Here is a 22170-nt window from a genome sequence, read left to right on the forward strand (position 1 = left end):
TGCACGTGAGCACATGTGTGATGTCTGATCGCCTACCACCTGTCGCCCCCCCTCCCCTCCGCTTTTTTCCCGTAGGCCGTACCCAAAATACATCCTGTACAATTACATAATGAAGAACGCAAAGTCGTACGTCATGTTCGACTGCCTAAGTGTAAATGAATCAGATTTAGGAAAAATAACCAACGTCTGCATTTACATTAACGAATATGAAAAAATACCACCGGCTAAATATGACATGAGGAAGGATAAAATCGTCGTTTGCGTGAAGCCTTTGTATTTGCCTTATTCTCATTATCTACCCATGACGAGAAAAGAGTTAAATGAAAACGGGTTGTTATTTTATAACTACCTTGCTTTGTTCATATTAGATGGGTCCATGTTTCCAAAAATGTCATCATTTCATGCGTTTTACGCCCATTCGGCTAATGACATTATCGCGTGCAGCAGCCAGCCGGTTAAGCAGTTCGTAGATGCGCTAAGGGAGGCCAGAATAAGCAGTAGGTGGGTGCTGACAATGCGTACATAAATATATATACATATATATGTAATTTACCCTTCAGTTTAATGCACTGCATATTCGCCCGTTCTAGTGCGTCCAACGTACGTATTTCCAAAAACGTGCAAATATTAATTTTCACGCCTTTCCACTTTTACACCTTTCCAGGGCGACTTTAATTAACAAGTGGAAAAGTCAAAACGATTTTTTAAAGCAAGAATTCGTATCGTTGATTGGAAAGAAGCTTAACAAGTATATTGAGCAGCTCATCGATAAAACGTGGCCTCCCCTAAACTGAACTAAATGTGCATAGATATACACGCAAATGTGCTCATGGGAAGCAATGGTTCCGTTCAAAGCTCTAAAGAATTTTATTACGCCCACGCTGATTCTCCATGGAAAATGAATTTGTAAAAAGGTGGAACAGGGGGAAGATGGGGGTGGGGGTACACATTTATTATACGAAGCACATTTACCATTGTTATAGACCAATTTCCCACCCCTCTAAGGCGTTCTGTTGTAAAATAATTAAAACCTGCACCCTATTTTAATAGATGCCATTTTACCATCGTTTTCATGTGTGGTCCTCCTCCCCACCTTTGTAATTCAAAAATGAAATATTTCTCACCCACCCTCGCATATTCCATTTTGCGCATTTTTTAAAATGCACACAAAATAGTTGCATAGGATGTGCGAAATGTAATACTTTTCACTTTTTTTTAAACATATTTGGAATGGCTCCACTGCTAAAATTTCCCCACCCACTTGTTTGATTTGATAATCTTTTAAAATGTTTTAAATTAATTAAATAATTTTTTTAACCTTTTTTTTTTTTTTTTTTTTTTTTTTCCCTCTTTTTGCAAGTCTTCTTCTCTTATGTTAATAAAAAAAAAATTCCATTCATGCCGTTACAGCAATGTGGTAAAAAAAAAAAAAAAAAAACATAAAACACATATGCACACACATATGTGTATAATATATACACGTTGCATGGGGACATAAATGAAATGTTGGAGGGTTATTGAGAATTCGCGCTAAAATTAAAAATTTGGGAAAAATAATAAATGGGATAAACATTCCCTCATTTTAAACATTTCGCACGTCGCATTTCCCGTTTCATTTTTCGTTGGTTGGTGGCAGAGTAAACACCGTGTCTCTTCTTGTGATTCTTTTGTACACAGCCGCGAAGCTAATGAGCTTCTCCTCGATGTTATCTCTTTGCCTTTCCTTGGAGTCGAGCATTATTTTGAATAGTCTCTTTCCGTCAGCCTTCATGCTTATTCTGCGAAAACGGGTGGGGTTCACCAAGGGGGTGGGCGGGGGCATGCATACGTGGCGTGTTCGCGCCGGTTGTCAGAAATGCACTTTTTGCGCATCGTACAGTATACATGAGTATACATATACACACATATACATATACATATGTGTATATGTGCCCACATGAGCGCACACTTACGCTCCTTCGCCTACACTCACCTCTTTCCAACTATTTCGCTGGGAGCTACGATGTCCTCTAAAATGGAGTCATATACACTGGTCAGAGTTCTCGATCTTGGAATTATTTTAAATGACTTGGTTTTCTGCTTCGCCTTTAGTATGGTCCTCTTGGCTACCAACACAACATACTTTTTGGTTTTCTTCTCCAATTCGTTGATAAGTTTCCTTTGTATTTTCCTTACGTAAGTTGCATAAATCTTGTATGGAATATAAATTAAAATCGTTTTTTTTTTAATTTTTTCAACTTCTATCAAATCACATGATAATATCTTAATTTCTTTTGCGTCATTTTTTATGTCCGACGAGCTTGATAACTCAATGTCAATCAGGCATTGCGCAATTTCTCTTTCTAAGTCGCTGGGATTGTTTTTTAGAATTTTCGTTTTAACAGAAACCATTTTGGCGTTCTTTAATTAAAAAATTGCATGTAACCTGCAGAGGTGCAAAATGTGTCGCGTAATTTGTTACACCAGTTCGCTTAGGGTTGTACACGCGCGTATGCATATATATGCATCTCCTATTTGCGCACAAATATGTGCACATAAAAGTTCGCACGCCTGCTCATATGCGCTCAAAAGTGGGTTGTTCATCACCCACGGTCCACACAACGCTGCCACAGTGCACGTAGAGCAATTGACATAACTGCGTACACGTGTATTTATTCTACTCCTTTATTGCAAAGAAACGCCATTCACAACGTTTCCGCTGGGGAGTGCTATTCCTCGCATCTTTTGCATTTCCGCCCGTTCATATATTTTGCTATTACGTTTTTTACTGTACTATTAATCATTTTACGCTTCACACAAATGCATATTTTCCCATAGAGCTCTACCGCTCAACAGCTTTAAAATGCGTTCAAATGGATGACTCAGTACACTCCTCTCATTTGGCATAAAGCCGTGCGAACAACATAACATACATACGCATCACTCGCACGTTTCATGCGTGGGCCTCATAAAAAGTACACTAACGCGCTCTTGTTCCTCTTCCTTACCTTTTTTGTATGAGTAATGGGGATGGGGGATATATCTTACAAAGGAGCCGCTATAATTGTTATTACCTCCAAGATGGTTTATTTTAAAACGGTTTAAAAAAAAAAAAGATTAAAAACAATGGCCTACGTAAAATTTTCGTATGAATTTATTTTCTCTGCGTACGTTCAATTTTGTTTTAACTCTCTATTCCTCTTTTTTTTTTACAAATTCGAAACGTATAAAATATGAAAAGGCGATTTTTTACTAATTTTATATTATTTATTTTTTTTTTTTCTTGGTGTCGTTCATTCATGTGCTACATATATAGTTTGTAAAAAAAATTGTATGCAGTAAAGGCGCTCCCAGTTTTTTTACAATTACGTATACAAACAATACATTTAAACAATCAGGCGTGTAAACATACAAAAGCTGTTTTCTTTATTTATGCCATTTTCAACAAAAGCAGATAGTTACCTTTTCTTCATTTAGTAATCACAAATTTGCTAATTTAAAAACCCCCGTTTTATCGCATTATTTGCATTTTTTTGGTGAAAGCACAACATGTGTTTTGTTTTGTGCGGCAACCCCTAAGTACACCACTTAAGGCTCTATTTTTCCGCCCCACCCAAAATGGGAAACATACAAAGCTATGCATAAAAAAAATATATACAAATTTATGTAAGCATATACATGCATAACACGTACTGATGTACGTAATATATGTGGAAATTTCACCCGCAAGGACGAGAAAAAAAAAAGCAAACATTCATGCCATTTTTGAGTATCCCCTATTTCTGAACAACTGTAAATTGTAAGTGCCATTTAACCCATTTAACTGGTTTGTATACACGCCTTCCAGTAACGGATTTTTTTTTTTTTTTTTTTTTTTGACAATACCAGTCGTGAATTTAAGATACATCGCACGAACAAATTTTTACAAACGTAATTCAACGTACATGTTATCATAAGGGAAAAATAAATATTGTAAAAAATTAAAAAGGTGATCCGTTCAAGCTGTTTAATATAACTGCGCAGTACACAACAATGTGAACACCCTTTATGCTAACGAAGTAGCCAAAGTTAAAATACCGTTATAGTGATAAAAGGCATAAAACTAAATCTGCTTTTAGTACGTACAAGTTGTATCTGCTCAGTAGGGGGACGAAAGAAAAAAAAAGCATACAACGTGCCTGTTTAAAGATAACTGCTAGGAGTACCCTCACACCACTCCAAAACTGGCATATACACATGTGTATACCTTTAAACACGTGCGAATTGGTCCGTGCTAAACGATTTTGCCATCCGTTCACGGACAAAAAAGGAGATAAGTGATACAACTCCTGTCGTATTCACAAACCAGTTCAATTTTGTAGATGCCCGTCATTCTGTCGTCACAAAATATACATTACTGTACAACATTTTCGCGATCTCAGCAACGGTTACTGTATTTTTTTTATGCTCATGTGGAGCCCCCTTTGTCTTCGTTCTATGTAGAAATGTGCCTCTACCAAATTGGTTACGTGCAACACGATAGGGGCATTCTGTTCGTATCGGCATGCTCCATTGCACTCATCGACACACGTGTGCAACTAACTTAGGTAGCGCTTGGCCGACAGCACACCGCCTACAATGAGCAAAACGCGCAGCAATCACCCGTTACATAATGCGCAAAATACAAACGCACATTTTTGAAAAGGGCGCAAAAAGATAGTATCATGTTTTACGCTATTTCATTTTTGTCCATTTAAAAAAATATATTTGGCAACATTGTACAGGCTTCTCCAAATCGCGCGCAGATAATTCAGCCACACCCTTTAGTATTCCCACCAGATACTTTGTAAAAGGGAAATTTATTTAAATTTAAAAATACGTGGGAAATTAGGACTGCTTTAAAAATAAATATGTGCTTCACAGGGATGGGTGAACTTTAGTCGGTCATATGAGAGGATGCTCAACTAACCCCTCCTCGCGTGCTATTTTTTACGCATTGAGGAAGCCGCGCCCGATCTGCTTCGTTTTACCGTTGTTGGCGAACAGAACTGCCCGAAGCGCTTGAAATTGAAAGTCGTAAACCGTATGTTATAAATCGTAAGTCATAATCGTAAGTCATAATGGTGAGTCATAAACCGTAAGTCATAAAGCATAGGTTATTAGCCATAACTTAATCATCATGACAAAGCAAACCGCAGTGAAGGAAATCACAAGCATGTAACAAAAAATTAAATGGAGTGAAAATACGGCCCCTTTTTGCACCAAATTAATTGCAGCTTCTTTTTTCCTGTCACCGCCTTTGGCCTACAGCCTTTAATTTCAGTTCCATCTTTTTAAGCCCCTACAAAAGTTTGCAAACAGCTGAGAGAGGGGATCAATCCACCGTTTTGCGAATATCCGTTCCCGCTTCGCTCTGTGCTCTCTCTTGGTGAGAGCGCACAAACAGGCGCCGCTGGAAGCCTACCCTACCTTGGCCCCGATGCTGCGAAGGGAATCCACTGGAAATGCCAGTACAGACCTGTACACCCCAACGCAGGAGCGTAGACGTGCCTTCGTTTAGATGAATCACTACGTGCGCGAGAAGCGCCTTGCCGCGAAATGGTTCCAGGTCGGAAGCAACCCCTTCTTCTACAGGAAGTTCCGCCATGTAAAACACTTCAGTCAAGCGCAAATCCCTAAAAGGGTGGGGTTCATGAAACCCGCATTCAAACTAAACAGAAAGGCGCAGAAGTATATAGTCAATGTGCAGTGGCTAAAAAGTGGAAACACGAAAGAGTTACAAAAGCTATGTAATGACATAAAAAAAGATGCAAACTCGTTTAATAGCTACGAAATTATCGACCTGGTATACTACCTAAGTAAGCATTCGAACAGAAATGTCTACCTAACCATCGAGCCCTTGTTATTTCATTTTTTCCGCAAATACAACACGTCCGTTAATTTAAACGGTGTGTCTATACATAGGCTGTTAAGAGTACTAACAGAATATCAAGACTTAGTTTACAGAGAGTGGATTTACTCGATAGCAAAAATTATTTCCAAGAAACATGCACACATATCTATGAGGGACATTCAACTTATCCTAGACGACTTGGCTCTGTTTTACGATTTTCAAATACATTGTCAGATTACTCCTTTTTACAACACAATTATAAATAGGATTCATGAACTGGAAATAAAAAGACTTCCATTTCTGATACATGTCATCGGAAGAATTGGATGTAATAACCCTAATCTGTTGAACATCCTAGTGGCCACTTTAAAAAAAAATATCTCCAAAAATGATTTGTATCGATCCGATTTTTCAGGACTACTACTAAGAGGTTTAGCAAATCTGAAGATACTACCGGAGAGGAGCATCCTCCATCAGTTGTACAAACCGGTCAAAGAAAATATAAACTATACAAATATCAAGTACCTATCCTGGTGTGCTGATGGTTTTTCTAGACTAAACTATTTCTCCCCCCTACCTATGCTAGTAAATCAGATACTGCAATTGAAGGACAAAATTACGCAGCTAGAGCTTAACGACTTCTCCTCCATACTGAACTGCATCCAAGCGTACATACTAATAAAACAGCACAATGGATACGGAGAAAAGGGGAACGTGCCGCACCGGAGAAGAAGCCTCTCCTCGGATGTTACTCCAAAGGCGCAAAGTGACCATCCGAATGATGACGGGAGCCTGCTTCAACGCCCCCCTGGAGACATACCATCGGATGAAAGTCACAACAAATCGATGTTACGTGAATGGAACTTTGATCCCAGGAAAATCCCAATTCAAGATGCACATAACGATCAAAGTAGCAACCAATTTAGCGTTGGTGAAAATGTAAAATATGGGCACCAAACCGCTCACAAGAGAGAAGACCGCACGGAGGGGAGACAAACGATTCACCCAAATAGGACGCTCCAGAGTGATGTAAAAAATAAAGGGAAAAAATACCATTCTGTTCAAAGGAACCAAACAGATGGGATAAATCACCCCTGTGGAGACTATGCCGTACAGAAGGAATGCACCAAAAATAAAGTTAAACAAAATGTAGAGTTGGATGAAGATGCGGCAGAATGTGCCCCACCCGATCCGGCCAATGTAAAGAATAAAACAAACGACCCCTCCGGAAGTGACAATTCCATGCATCCCATTTCTAATGAAAAATTTTTACGCGAAATGAACTCAATTTTTGAGGTGAATGCTAACACAATATCTTTAGAAGCATTATACGACATTTATTTAAAATTAGAAAAAATCATTTTAGAAAAAATTACGGAAAACATTTATAGCAGCACCCCACCCTACCGAGTAATAATGTTTGAATTGCTAACTAGACTCTTCAGATTTTATAAAAAACCGATTGACTTAATTGTCCATATGAATACACACAGATATGACACTTCTCTACTGCTGAAACATACCAATAGTCTGCCTCTTATTATATCAAATGAAAAGAGGAGAAAAATTAGCAGCTCGGAATTATCTTTTCATGTGCAAGAGTTTGATTTTTCGAATGACTTTTTTTTTAAGGATTCCCCAAATGATCATTTGGGGGCACAGAAAAGCACGCCCGATGATGGAAATATGCAAATTGAGGGAGAAAGCCATCGCGCTCGTGCTACCCCATCTGCAGAAATGAAAAATGGCGAAAAAGAAAGAGCGAAAAATGAACAACCCCATGGCAACGAAACTAATACGTATCATCACAACGTCGAGGAAAACCTGCTACTGACCGAGGATACCCAGATAAATGTAAACACACCGTTGCCGAAAATTTTTAAAACCTTTTTGCACTCCATATATTTTAGAACCCCCGCGTTAGGCGGAAGAACCATCATGTTGCTACTAATAGCACTGGTAAGATTAAATTTCGGGGAACGGGAAAAATTCGAATATTTAACCAAGACGGATTCTAACATTTTACCATTTTCTAAAACTAACGAGATATACAGACCCTTAACAAAATGTCTTATTCGAGAAATAATTAGAAAACTGGAATCGTTTAATTCTGAGGAGTTGATAATTTGTGCAATGTGCCTAAACGAGCTGGACGCCTTAAACTTAAATGATGAATTATTTTCATTATTAATTGAACGACTTTTCAATTTAAACAAAAGTAACTACATGAGCCACGACCAGGTGCTACAGTTAAACAGTCTTTTCCACTTCTGGTACACCCGAAGAAGAAACTTAATTGCGCAAAATTTGCGATTCACGTCGATAAAGCAGTTTAAGAGTTTCCTTGCGTAGTTCTTTCCATGCACTGTGTATAGATTTATTCGCCGTGAACTTTATGCTTTTTCCTGCGAGGGGTTATGTGCGTTTCGTACGCGCTTCCCCCTCGAGACTTCCCATAACGCCTGCTTTTACGCTCCGGAAAGTCCTCGCTCCCAATCCCGTTAAGCCTCTTTTCCCCTTGTTTGCCTCAACACGCTCGAATGCATACAAATCCGCACGCATACACATAAATAATATCTCCATATTACTTCTCCACTTTTGAATAATATGGATAACTTTTTTTTTTTTTAATTCCCCCCTAAGTAATGTAATAATTTTTAAATGAACTGCTTTAAAATGTCGCACTGAACATGTGTACAACAAAGAGAACATTTCCATATGACAAGACAAATGCGTGTTCCGCGAAAAAGCCAAAAAAGGGAATCTCTCATTTAGCATAATTGAGCATTAAATTGTTCCTAAAAGAAATTATCTATGTAAAAAAAAATTCACGCTTGCAAAAAAAAAAAAAAAAAACGCAAAGAACATGTACGCGTCATCCTATATTCGTAGAGCCCCTCTAATTTGCGCACAAAGCTCAGTTGTATACAATTTTTTTTTTTTTTTTTTTAACTACATTGCGCGTATTTCCTTCCATGCGATACAACCCTCGACGAGCAAATGAGCAACAAAAAAATATGCACATACGCTGCATTTATGTATCCACTGTACGTTTATATTTATGTACCTACTCGTTAGCTTGCGCACCCTTTTCATCATTTTTTTTTAACAAAATGAGGGATTAACAAAGTTTCTCCTTCGATTTTTCCACTTCTTTATATGCTAGAAAGCATTTTTTTTTTTTTTTTTTTACACCCCATTGAGATAACATACGTTACATAGCATAATAACATATGAATAAGTACAAGAAAAAGTAAACGTATGAGCGTGTTTTCCTGGATTGAGAAATATTCGCTTCCCCTCCCCAGTGCTCGTACGCATTTCTGTATTATCATAACAAAGTTTGAAAATGCTATCATTCGTAAAAAGCGTTGGCAGAGGTTTCGCGCGTACCTACTCCTGGTGTAAAAGGTATGACAGAAGGCCCAGTTAATAAAGAGCGCACCTACATACGTGCATACGCGTTGCATACATAGGCGAGTATCCATGTATGCATATGCTCCAATGAACAAATTGCCGCTTGTTTGAGTTAAAAGGCGCATCAGTTAAGCCAATTTAAAGAAAGATGTATTCATAAGGTGTTGGCGACCGCGTTATACCCACGTGTATAAATCCATATATGTGTATTTTCATGTGTGCCCCTGTTCGAAAGATTCGTGTCCCACTTTTAAAATTTCCTCCCCATTGGCTCCCCCTTTTTTCGAATTCTTAGTGCAAGTTGTCGTAGATTTTTCAGCGAAGACTATTTTTGGACTAAAGCGAATGTCGGTCCATTCTTCATTTGCCTTCTAACTGCGCCCTATTGGTTTGCAGGCATAAAGGTAAAAGGACTTCCCCATTAACTTCCTTTTTTTGGGGAGGGAAGCTGCTACATTTTGCAGTTGACGCACACGTCTCTCTATATATACATCTTCCCATTTGCACAACTCCCAACCGAGCACAAAACAGCTTGTGTGTTAACCCCGCCAGGAAAAAAAGAAAAGAAAACTGCACCACTATGCGCCTTCTTCTTTGTCCCATTTTGTACCCCCATTCTACCCGCTTTCTACCCCTTTCATTTGTAGAATATTTATTGGACGCTGCGCTACGAGCAATTAAATAAACAGGAAATACTCTCTGACAGATTCACCTGGTTGTACGAAAGGATGTTAGAAGACGAAGTACATAAGACCCTTTTGCAGAAGCTACCCTCCTACAACTTTAAAAATAATGGCCCAGAAAATATGTTAGGCCCAAGCCAAATATAACCTTCGCTTCGCTTCCCCATTTTATGTACCGCTAATCGATACCTGTGAGTATTATATTTAGTGTGCAACACTGCAAGTGATATTTTCTCCTTACTTCACCCTATTTTTGGACACTCTCATGTTACCCTTTTTGAAAGAGTAAGACTCCTTTTCCCTTACACCCCACCTACAATTTGACACATCAGTGATAACTTTAGCAAATTGATGTAACGTCTTTCTTGCAATATCATCGCATTGCTTAAAATCCCCGTCATAATTTCCCCCATCATCAGCACAAACATATTTTTATAATAATCATAACTCTTTCGAAATATGGCATCTTCTCCGGAGGTGAAAATAAATTTTGACTACATTTATAGCAACGAAGGGATTAGGAAAGATGTGTATCTTCCAAGCAGCGACACGTTTACATTTCTTGAGGCTCTCGAAGAAGATGTTGAGACCATTTCACCAACTGCTCACGTGGCGCTAGAAATGGGGTAACTTCAAAAACGGAGAGAAAAATACATTTTAAGGCAAAACCTTTGGCACAACTGTCCGTGTGTACGAGAGAACGCGAGCATGTTTATAAACGCATTTTTCACGTGCATGTGGACTTTTGTATGTACTTACACATACGGAAAATTACGCGCGCCCGCCTGACCTTTCGACCAAACCCCTCCTACAGAACAGGAAGCGGCTATCTGATTTTGTCCCTGTACGAGCTGCTGCTAAAAAAGAAGAAGAACCTTGACCTCCTGTACTGCCTTGACATTAACGAGAAGGCCTGTAAATGCGTAAGGAAGTTAACATGGGACAATAAAATTTCAAAGGTCGAAATAATTAACACCGATTTGTTCAGCAACTTAAGGCAGTGCAAACAATTCGACCTGGTCTTATTCAACCCCCCATATGTTGTGACAGAACAAGACGAAATGAACAAAACGGATATTGTTGCATCCTACGCAGGAGGAAAACATGGAAGAGAAATTATTTTAAAATTTCTGTTAAGCGTATATGACTATGTAAGTGATAAGGGAGTTATATACCTGCTCATGGAAAAGAATAACAGGCCAGACGAAATATTGAAAGATGCGAATATATCCAATAGGTTCAATTACACAGAACTGAAAAAGAAAAAAACATTAAATGAAACCATTTTTATTTACAAACTTAGCAAAAAAGGTTTCTAATTCTTTGAAGTTGCAATGCCATTTTTTTTATTTTTTAAATACATGCTCGCAGCACACAATTGGGTGTCAGTACATCCCTAGTCCATGCACACCATAAAAAATATAAGAAGACGTAAAGACTGGTGTGAACCAATAATAACCAAGCCTGCGCTTTTTTTCTTCCCCTTTTTTTCTTCCCCTTTTTTTCTTCCCCTTTTTTTTTTTTTTCTTCATCATTTTTTCCTCCATTTGTTTTAGTTCAACATATGCGGGGCTACATACATCGCACGACATCGTCAACCTTTATTTTGTATGCAATTTTTTAATAGGAATGTACTTGATAAAAGTTTTATAATTTAAAAAAAAAATACGCACATAGATGTTTCCCCATTTTTGCGAAATCATCTTGCTTCTAAATCGATGTATAATGAAAACCGATGGGTGAAATACGTAAACAAACGAGAAAAATGAATTTTGTGTAAATGTGCGATGCACGCTTGCAAGGATGGTGGGGGGAATGGAAATGCAAGGTGGGACAGCGGCGCGTAGCAAAAAAATGGCTTCGCAAAACGGTGCTGTAAAACGATAAAACAATGCAGTGGGACAAAAGACAAAATAAATGAGCAAATAAAAGGAATCAAAATACGTACGGCCAGATTTCGTCGGATACCCAAATGAAAGGGGGAAACATAAAATGTAACGCTTTGTGTCTTCACAATTTAAAAAAAAAAGTCAGCAAAAGTACTGCCTAAAAATTGATCCTTTTATAAAGAGCACCCAACCATCACTACAGTCGTGGCGCGCTTTTGCGAGTACCTATTTGGGTTAGCTTGTATGGGGCTTATGTATGTGCGCCGCATCTTCAACTTCTTCTCCGTTACTCCTTGCGCAACTTGCGCACGCAGCGTAGGATTACTTAAATTTTTTAATTCACTAGGGAGCTAACCTTTTAATCGTATTTTTGCCCATGTTCAAGGTATTCACTTCTCCCCCTTGATGCCCAATTTTACACGTTATAGAAGGACCAAATGAGAAAAACAAAAATACCTATGGTCGAAATGAAGTAAATAAGAAATCTGTTGTCTTCCATCCACATAAAAAAATTTAGCCTCATGGCTTGCCGCCTGAAGCTTATATTATCCTGATATAATTTTTCACTTTTGTTAACTAGTATGTCTATTTTTTCTCTCCTCTCCAGTATCTTTTCGATATTTTCGATGATGATATTTTGTATGTTGCTAATTTTGTTTTTTATGTTATGCACATCGTTCGATTCGTAGTTGTTGAAGACTCTCTGCAGGGGGGGGAGGGGGCAAAGGTTGAGCAGCTACAATTTTTGTGCATTAGCGAGATTGCTTGGAATGTGTATACGAACGTTTGAGTACCCCCACCGGGACTCTACCTAACATTAATGCTTCGTTTTCCCAAACAGAAAAACGGCATAGTTTCGCGCTTACCATGTTTTCTCTCAAAACGGGCTTAAACTCTTCATCCAGCGACAGGGTAATAAAATCAGACGTGTAGTTAAAGTGCTTAAAGAAACTGCAAACGGGGGGAAATAAATAAATAAAAAAAAATACATGCATGCATACATACATACATACATGCATACATACACACACATGAGCCGCTACCAAACCGCTCACTCGAAAACACCCATATGCACGTGCACCTCCCAAGTTACGCGGTGCGATCTTTAAAATACAGCCACTTCCTTACACTTTCGATATTTCTTCTAGAAAAGCGTAGGGGGTTAGGAAGCCCAGTTCCTTGTCCGTCATGGCCATGAACGTGATGCCATTTTTCATAAGCTGGTGAAAAACGTAGCTAAACGAGGGGAAAAAAAAAAAGGATCTTTGTAGTGGGGGAAACAAACAAGCAAGTTTAGCACATATATATATATGCAGTTTAATGCTAATAGCAATGTACTGATGCGCGCCCTATTTTCTGCCTCAATTTCTCTCTTGGGAACCGACTGTCCCATTTCGCCCCCTCAAAACTGTACTCATCGTAGATGTATGATTTCCTCGCGGAATGGGGAGGGATAATCTCCAGAAGCAATCTGCTTATGTTGGAAAAATTGCCTCCGAATTCGGTGTATTCTGCCAGTACTGTCTTGTCTAAAGGGGGGTAAAAGGAGGGGGTTAATAAAACATGCATCTGTAGCCTTCGCCCATACAGTCGTATGTTTGCATATGTGTGTGTATGCGTGTGTGTGTATGCGTGTGTGTGTATATACATATGTATAAATATACGTGCGCTCCGCGCAGCAACTACTCGGCATGCGCCCCATCTCTCACGTTTCAAATTTGCACCCGTATTGCTTATCACCTCTTGCTACTAAACCATAAATTATAGACATTTTTTTCCGTATTAAATGGGTACTTGTTTATTCTTTTATTTGTTCTGTTTTATATTCTCTTTTCCAGATTAAGCATAGGTGCCTAGCTGCTAGCTATTCTGTTAGATTCCCTTTCTCAGTTATGCCGAGCGTTCTTCTTCCTGCGTGTACTGGAGCTTACACGAGTTTGCACATACATATGGTATGCTTAGACCTTTACCTTAACCCGTTTAAGTACGTGTTCCGTTCGCAAAGGGACATAAGTGTGAAAAATGAGCAATGTGCTTGCGGGCATAAAATATTCATGTAACTGCTTCACAAAACAAGCATCCGTGGAAAAGCTTAAAAGGCCCTTAATAACCCAAAAAAGAGGTTTAGTTTATGCTATCCGGGGGTTAACACTATACATATGCGCGCAATCGTTTGCATACTTATGCATGTACATATTTGTACATAGAGGCGCCTAGGGAAAAAACTTTTTTCTTAATGGCTACAAAATATATGCGAAGTGTAAAATTTTGTCGACGTAAATTGCAATCAGCATAGCAAAGTTTAAAATATGTTTGCACAATGGTGCGCAAATTACGCGGCACTTAAAAGGGGAGGCTGGTGTAATTTGCCGTGGCCACCTGAACTGCAAATTTTGTAGGCATAGCATCGCATCGGATCGATTAAGAACACGCAAAAAGTAAAAAAAAAAAAAAAGCAGCGATGAAACAATTGTGAACATTTTTAAAAATGCTAAAATGGAAAAATAAATTTTAAATGGGATTTTTTTTTTTTTTTCTTCTTTCGAATGGCGCAATATCGTAGGATAAAAAATAACACGTAATGGGAAAATGGCGTGAGAATGCTCTACTCTCAGCGCTTGAGCTTTACATGCGAGTGTTTGCACAAGTACAACTTAAGCAATTTTTTTTTTTTGTTCTTTTGTTTTTGTGTAACTGCCCAATACGTGTATATCTAATATAGATTCAGAGCTTTTTCTTTTTTCTGTGCATCCATTTGTGTATCCCTTCGGTTCCCACCGAGTTAGCTTTGGTATAGTAGCTTTTAATTTTTTAACACGCCTCGGCTGAACGGTTAGCAGATGCGCAATTGGCAACTGAACGCGGATCAACAACCCGAAGTTATCTGTGCACCCATGCGTTAAGTCTACCCACAGGACTCTTAAAAGAACGAAACCGAGGCATGCGTCAACGCATTAATCCTTTCACGCTAACAAAGGCAAAGAATACAAAATGTGCACACTTAGCCCCAGCCCCAAGTCGGAGGAAATTTACAAAACTGTTGTGGAGAAAGTGCTGGAGCACACCTGCCAGGAAAAACCAAGCAAGTATTATTTTCTAATTAAGCAAAATCAACACAACTCGAAAGATTTTTCCCTAGCCAAAATAACCTTCAGAGAAGAGCCATTGCTCAACTTGGGGGATAACCTTAAGGAGGATGAAACGTTTGCTTCAGTTTTTAACAATTCAGGAATATCGCACAAAAAATTGAAGAAGAAAAAAAAAGAAGAGTACCTATTAAGAAAATTAAAATCGTCCAATGTTACTGTATCTGATGAACAGATCGTAGCAAAATTAAAGAAGCTCCTAAAATGTGGAAAAAACAACAAGGAAATTATTTTTAAAAAGGATAGTCTTCACGAATTACATAATTCTTACGCATTTTATGATGATGCATTTTGCGAAAACTTTTACGTAATAGGTGATGAGTTCGATTTTCAAATATCCAAACAGCTAAATGGTTTGTCCGTCTTGTCACTAAGCAAGTGTAGCAGCATTTTTTTTACAATTTTAAACGACTTAAAAGCTGATAGTTCCAAAAGCTTCATACAATTAATTAAGGACACTGTAAAAGTAGAATACGATCCAAGATTACTAAATGCTCGCGTATCCGGGAAGAGAAAAAAAAATGCTCTTTTTGTCAACGAAAATATGACTATTTTAAAAATATTCTATAAAGATAAGCTGTACATGGTTAAAAATAAAATATTCGGTTACCAACACGACATTAATGAAAACCTCGTGAAAAATCCCCACCTCTTATTTTTGGGCGAACAGGAGGCGTGGATACTTATCTTGAAATGCAAGGAAGAGGCTATTTCACAAAAATGTATAACTGCAACTCGCTACGAAGAAGAACGGAAAAGTGTGATTGAACAGCACGACTGTGTTTTAGGTTCCTTGCGGAAGTAACCCCCTTAACCTGTTCGTGTGTCACAGATATGGACTCTTCTCCGGCGCAAGGCATCCGTCGCCCCATTTTTTTAAGTATCATGCAGTTCTTCCTGTTTTGTTTGAAAAAAATTCACACAGCTACGCTAGCCACGCAACTTTGAAGCCACGGAAGGGGGAAACATAAAATATACATATACATGTACATATATATATATATATGCATACCTCCGGCCTGCGTGTGCGTACATAATTTTTTTAGCGTTTCGCATTAACTATTTGTTTTCACTGATAAGTGAGAAAGTTTTTAAAACAAATGAGGCATATGAAATGGGCGTAGCTCGTATACACAGCTATAAAAGTGTATATAACTAGGCGTCCATTGGCGCGCATGTAAATGTATGCATAAGAACATGTACACTCGTCAGCGCGAACTTGTGCAGGCGGGGAAAAACCCGGTTCCATATAATGCAATGTGAAGAATAGGAAATATGAAAAAATGGAAAAATAAAAAATGTAAAATGAAAAACATTTTCAGTTTATAAGACATTAAAAAAAAAAAAAAAAGGATGGAGGGAAGGAAGGAAGCGATATCCAGTTATCAAAAAATAATAAACGAAACAGATTAAAATTTAACAACTTATTAAAAAAAAAAAATTAAGAAAAGGCGCACATTAACAAGTATTATTAAACATTTCACATAATATACACATATTACATTAAATACGTGGCACATACTAGTCCGCGTAAGTTTCTACCCTTATAGCTGAAAAAATATTACAAAGTGCAGGAGCATTTCTGCTTGTTAATTTTAACACGGTAAGACAAGGTATTATACGAGATGGAATACAATTTCGTTTATTTATTTTTTGTGGTTGTTGTTGTTGTTGTTCTTGTTCTTTTTCTTCTTCTTCTTCTTCTTGCTGCTGCTGCTATTCTTCTTTTTCTTTCACTTGCAAAAATGCGCTTGGAAGCATAATCCCCAATGCACCGCTTTCGTTGAAATAGTCTATTGAAAGCTTCACAGCATCTTATGCAAATCCTGCATCATGTGCTGAGCACGCTACAACATAATCGTTCCTCTATTCTGCGTTATTATCCCACTCATTTGCTTCATTTTTTGCTATAAAACGTTACCATAGGTGCAGCAAAAAGTTGGACAAAATTATACGCTCTTCAGCATTTTAGCAAGCATACTTTGCCCCCGTAAAATGTATATACTTCTTTTCTTTTTTTTTTTTTTACAACCTCATGGGAACAAAAAAAAAGAGGAAACGTTCTCCACATTTGCAAATAGCGGTAGAACAATTGCTCAAGTTTTTCTGCATAGCTGATTGAAAGCCCATTTTATGCTTCACAAAGCGCTTCTTTTTCTGCGTTTTCTGCTTTTCCTTCTTTAACTTTTTCTTTCTCTTCTTCTTCTTCTTCCTCCCCTTCCCTCGAGACTTCTACTCCATGTGCGAAACAACATCATATGATTAACCATATGCTTCATTTATTTTTTTGTAAAAATGGACATAAAAACACAATACACAATCTTCTAATATTTACCATGATACATCGTTATATGTAAAAAAAAAAATATTACATTATTATCTTTATACATTTTTTGAAAAACCCCCCCCCAAAAAAAAAAGGGGGAAAAAGAGAAATTAACATTTATTTTTTACTGTTATAAATATACTCTTTTAATTACAGTTAGTAGCTTTTTACCTAACATATATTTATATACATATATCATCTGCGATTTCGCACGATATGTATACGTGATGATTTTATTTGATTCATTATTATTTTTTTTGTTTCCATTTAACACATTATAACAATATTTAATTCTGAATAGATACAAATGGTAGGTAAAAAAAAAAAAAAAGGGGAATGAAAAAGTACTCGAATGGCATATTCTGCTAATTTGAATGATAAAAACCGATTGTGTAAAAAATTATTATCTCTTTAGTTATTTCTTCAGAATAATAATATTGTAATTTAATACGTTGAGCTTTCACAGAAAAAAAATTTTAGTGCCTAATGGCAAAATTCTGCATATATATATATGAGAAGTACACATACTAGCAAATATATATATACGTCTTTTAATTAATCAAACATCAGTTTTCTTCTGAATGGTTCGTTTTTTTTCTTTTGCGTTATCAGTTCATTTGGGGCACAGTATCATATATCACCATGTTTTTTTTTTTTTTGTTCTTCTCTTAATTATTCACCAAAAGGATTGTTATTATAACTCTCCTTTCCATTTTTATTACCACATGCCATGCATTATATTCGTCATATATACTAATAATCACCTTCTTCAGTCCAACTTTTTTTTCTTCCTCACAAAGCTCCATTAATGCTATTCGATTTTTGCTCCTTTCTTTGTCTACCTCCCTCATTGTGTGCACCTCCGTATTGTTTTTCTTTTCGTTTGTTTTTAAAAAATTCCCTTCCCCTGGGGGATTTTTATCCATCTTATCATACGCTTCGTGGTCATCACCCGTTGACAGTTATAGGGTTTCTGTTATAATAATTCTTACCATATTTATTAAACGATATTTTATTATGTCCACCTGTTTTTGCCTTATTTTGCCTTATCCAATTCCGCGTTTCCATCATCCCCAAGGTTGTGCAGGTCACCATTTTCGGCTCCTCCCAATTCACCCTCCACTACCTGTTGTTCTACTCCCCGACCAAGTTCACCTTCCATTTCCTCCTTCATATCCACTGAACCATTCGATTTACATTTATTATCCCCTTTATTTGTCGATGTCTGTGTTAGTATTTTAAAAAATTCTTTGTTCATTTCGTTTTTATAATTTTCTTCATAAATGGAAGACTTCTTCCTTTTTTTTTCCTCTACACATATTTTATCATTTTCGTGTTCTTCCATTTGGTGTGAATCTCCTCCCTCTTGCACTTTCATACCACTATTATAATCGTATAGTCTTTTTTGTTTCCTCGCAGGTGTCCCCGCTGCTTCTGTTTCCCCTGCTGCATCTTCCACCTCTTCCGCCTCGTTCGTTTGTTCTCTTGCGAGATGTTCCTTTTCGTATTTAGCCTCCATATATTCATCCTTTATCAGCTTGCTCTTTTGGTTAAATTTGTTGTACCGGTCTTTACTACTGCTGACGCTCTCGTAGGGTTCACTTGGTGGAGGATCTTGAGCATCCTGCGGCAGCACCTGTTCGTTGTTCGAGACATCCTTCACAGTGCTGTCGTTGCTATTACCCTTGCAATTTTCGTTATTGCTATCCTTATTATGACTGTCCCCATTTAAGTCATCATTACCATAGCTGTTATTAAAAATAGAACTTATTTTCTTATTCAAAAAATTTGCAAAACTGAAATTAAATTCATTTTTATTTGAGTTATTACTTTCTTTTGCTTCCACCTTGGGGGGTTCACACTCCACCTTTAGCATAGCTGCGTCGTTTGAATTATTCTCATTCAAAGATTTTTCGCTTAATAATGCTTCTGCCTGTAAATTTCCATCAGAAGCATTATTAGGACATCCATCGTAATCCGTTATATGCGAGTTATTCATTTCATTTTTAACCCCGTCGATGGTAGAATTCTGTGAAGAACTATTCGAAATGACATTCGTACTGCTACTCTTCTTAAAATTGACATATGGACCATCGTTCGTTTTATCGTCCACTGTTGCGTTATTGTTAATAGAACTGCTTGAGGGATTATCCCTCGTTGGCGCAGAATTATTGGTACTGTCCTCCAAAGGGGCACTGCAAACGTTTTCATTATTATAATCTTGATTGTCATTGGAAAATTCGGAATCTTGTTCTGAGTTTTCATCAGACACTTCATCACCATCATCATCATCATCATCCTCATCATCGTCGTTGTCCTCGTCCTGTCTGTTATTTTTTTTCTGTTTTGATGTTACGCTCTTATTAGCCTTTTCTTTTTTCTCCTTTTTTAGCGAATTTTTTATCGTTTTCTTGCTATTATTTGTTGAATTGCTGGAAATACTTTCTTTTTTCCTTTTTTTCAGTTTTTTCTTTTTCTTATTCGATGAATTACTATTTTGACCTGCGTTCCCACCACTTAACTCCTTTTTCTTTACATTGCTATGGTTGTTATTATTGCTCAAACTCGTTCCTTTGCCACTCGATGTGTTTACATTATTCTTTTTAACATTGTTATTTAAGTTATGGTATTTCTTTGCAGTATTCTGCTTAGTAGACTCCACGTTGTCCTCCTTCATATCGGATACGTGATTATTCTCTTTTCTTTTATCATCAGAAAGGATGCTATCGCTGATGTTGTTACATTTGCCGTTCTGATCATCATTCGCCTTACTGGATTTACTTACAATTTTCATAATTTTGGACTTCTTTCGTTGACTACCACTAGTGCTGATATCATCCGGTTCGTCCTTCACGTTGGATTCCTTCCCCTCTGCGTTACTGCTACTAACGATGGTGCCGTTTTTTTTACTACTTCCCCCGACACTGTTGTTATGGCCGCTAGTAGCCTCACTGTTATTGTTGTTGTTGACATTATTACTGCCGCTGCTGTTACTGTTATTATTCTTCTTACTTGAAGAACTTTTCTTGGACTTTTTTCCTTGCGCGAAAATGTTCGCGTAATTCCTCTTGATATCCTTAAAAGATATATTGCTGTCGTTATAGTTCAACGAAGCAAAATTTGAAAAGCTGCTCCTGTAAATGCTGGGCTTCGAGTTCGTTTTCGCCTTGGCGGCATTACTATCATTTGTGTTATTGCTACTGTTGTTATTGGCGTCTTCACCATTCACATTACTAACCTGGTTCACAGTTTTGTTGCTATCCTGGTTAGCTTTCCCGTTTTCCCCCTCGTTGTCAGCTTTCCCCGCACCTCTCTTGCTAACAGGGTTCTTCTTAGCATTAGCGCCGCTGGGGCCATGGACATTAACATTGTTAATGCAAGGATCATTATTCAAGTCACTGAAGCTGACAGAGTTGGGCAAATAACTTTTAATGATATTATTATTTCCAAACGTTTTGCTACTCGAGGTGCATATGTTTAAATTATTGCTGGTGTTTTTCTTATTCTCCCGAATTTCTATTTTGTTTTCCTGTTCCTCTGATAAATCCTCTTCCTCAGTGCAACATTCATGTCTTCTAAAAAGGGAAAAGGGTTCCTTACAGGAAATTCTCGCATTGTTATATTCGGTATGGTACTCTATAAATATAAATACCAGTGCCTTCTGCATAAAGGTTACCAGAGCATGGCATGGCAGCTTTTCATCATGACTTATATAGTATGAATTTTTGGATATATTTGCTTCATTAAAAAAAGCGTAGGCAGCATGGATAAATCCATTCTCCACTAAATAGCGATAAACAATTAAATTAACTTCATCTGATGATAGGAGTATTTTCATTTTATTTATAACGGGAACATTAACTCTTTACGTTTTTTCTTTTAGTAAAAAAAAAAAAAGGGAATAAAAAACGGGAACAAACTGGGTGAAGCTATTTTTGCGCAATGGTTCACTAAGCAGGCTCGTTTGGCTTCCCCACTTGATCGCTCGCTCAAACGTTTGCTTCTTCCGCTCCTTCTGTTTGTTCGCTGGCTTTCCCTTACGTTTGCTCTTGCGCTCTACTCCTTCCCTAGTAGTAATATTTCGTACTCTTTTCCTCTTTCTTGCTTGTTCCCTTTTATTTTCCCGTTTACTTTTTATACTTTTATGTTAAACATGTATAATACGTGCTTTTACATTTCATTTCGCTTTGTTTCCCTTTTGTTTTCATCTTGTTCCTTCATCTCCTTGAAACAAATGAATTTAATTTGGTTAACTTCTCATTCATCAACTTGTAAATTCATGCGTAATTATGCATATAAATATAAAATGCTGTTTTAATCACGGCAAATGGATTTGCATTTACGAACGAGCGTATATAATAAGCATATAATATGCATATAATATGTATATAATATGTATATAATATGTATATATAATATGTATATGTAAAATACGTATATAATATGTATATGTTTGTATATGCTTTTAGTACATGTATATGTTTGTATGTATATGTATGTATATTTTTATGTTCATTCAACATGTATAAATGCTATTCCCATATGAATTTTTTTTTTTTTTTAATTTTTTGGCTAAATTGACATAAAATGCAAAATTTTTTCATATATATATTTACATGTACGCATTTTACGGTATCATTGTATAATTATGAGCAGTGCTACTTTTTTTTCTTTCGCTATTGTGCTTAATAATTATTTATTTATCTATTTTGCGTTCGTACGCTATATGTAATGCTATATATTATGTGCTATATTATATTATATATATTATTATTCATATACTTTTTTCGTTTCCTTTTTTTTTTTTTTTTAAACGGATAAAAAAGTATGCTAATTTTAAAAAAAAAACTGCTCCCCC

The 22170-nt window shown here is 37.1% G+C and overlaps 8 protein-coding genes across 8 annotated transcripts in view; 5 read left to right on the forward strand and 3 right to left on the reverse strand.

Moving 5' to 3' along the window:
- The window catches only part of PCYB_141220 (RNA helicase), a gene marked incomplete at its 5' end in the record, with an annotated part of 3866 nt that extends 3072 nt beyond the window's left edge, over positions 1-794 (forward strand). The window contains 2 exons of the mRNA XM_004224593.1: positions 76-501; positions 665-794. The remainder of the gene's footprint in view (positions 1-75; positions 502-664) is intronic.
- An 818-nt stretch (positions 795-1612) lies between these two features.
- On the reverse strand, positions 1613-2391 carry PCYB_141230 (40S ribosomal protein S7; the record flags this gene model as incomplete). The annotated part of the gene is made up of 2 exons (XM_004224594.1): positions 1613-1778; positions 1973-2391. 2 exons carry the CDS (start codon positions 2389-2391, stop codon positions 1613-1615), a joined length of 585 nt encoding a protein of 194 aa, XP_004224642.1.
- Positions 2392-5518: 3127 nt separating this feature from the next.
- On the forward strand, positions 5519-8203 carry PCYB_141240 (hypothetical protein; the record flags this gene model as incomplete). Its single annotated transcript, XM_004224595.1, has 1 exon — positions 5519-8203. One exon carries the CDS (start codon positions 5519-5521, stop codon positions 8201-8203), a length of 2685 nt encoding a protein of 894 aa, XP_004224643.1.
- Positions 8204-8889: 686 nt separating this feature from the next.
- Positions 8890-10234, forward strand: PCYB_141250 (hypothetical protein). Its single transcript, XM_004224596.1, has 3 exons — positions 8890-9262; positions 9564-9672; positions 9916-10234. The coding sequence occupies exons 1-3, from the start codon at positions 9201-9203 to the stop codon at positions 10096-10098; spliced, it is 354 nt and encodes a 117-aa protein (XP_004224644.1). The 5' UTR covers positions 8890-9200; the 3' UTR covers positions 10099-10234.
- Positions 10235-10410: 176 nt separating this feature from the next.
- Positions 10411-11270, forward strand: PCYB_141260 (putative N6-DNA-methyltransferase; the record flags this gene model as incomplete). The annotated part of the gene is made up of 2 exons (XM_004224597.1): positions 10411-10577; positions 10766-11270. 2 exons carry the CDS (start codon positions 10411-10413, stop codon positions 11268-11270), a joined length of 672 nt encoding a protein of 223 aa, XP_004224645.1.
- Positions 11271-12255: 985 nt separating this feature from the next.
- PCYB_141270 (vesicle-associated membrane protein 714) lies at positions 12256-14102 on the reverse strand (the record flags this gene model as incomplete). The annotated part of the gene is made up of 5 exons (XM_004224598.1): positions 13581-14102; positions 13255-13369; positions 12969-13076; positions 12707-12791; positions 12256-12543 (listed from the first exon to the last, which is right to left on the reverse strand). Exons 1-5 carry the CDS (start codon positions 13609-13611, stop codon positions 12256-12258), a joined length of 627 nt encoding a protein of 208 aa, XP_004224646.1. The 5' UTR covers positions 13612-14102.
- A 715-nt stretch (positions 14103-14817) lies between these two features.
- Positions 14818-15789, forward strand: PCYB_141280 (hypothetical protein; the record flags this gene model as incomplete). The annotated part of the gene is made up of 1 exon (XM_004224599.1): positions 14818-15789. A coding segment is annotated over exon 1 (957 nt), but the record flags the coding sequence as incomplete, so codon positions are not given.
- A 2559-nt stretch (positions 15790-18348) lies between these two features.
- Positions 18349-21150, reverse strand: PCYB_141290 (hypothetical protein; the record flags this gene model as incomplete). Its single annotated transcript, XM_004224600.1, has 1 exon — positions 18349-21150. One exon carries the CDS (start codon positions 21148-21150, stop codon positions 18349-18351), a length of 2802 nt encoding a protein of 933 aa, XP_004224648.1.
- Between the last annotated feature and the right edge of the window lie 1020 nt (positions 21151-22170).

This window comes from Plasmodium cynomolgi, chromosome 14 (genome assembly GCF_000321355.1).
Source record: "Plasmodium cynomolgi strain B DNA, chromosome 14, whole genome shotgun sequence".
In the NCBI taxonomy this organism is placed as follows: Eukaryota; Apicomplexa; class Aconoidasida; order Haemosporida; family Plasmodiidae; genus Plasmodium; species Plasmodium cynomolgi.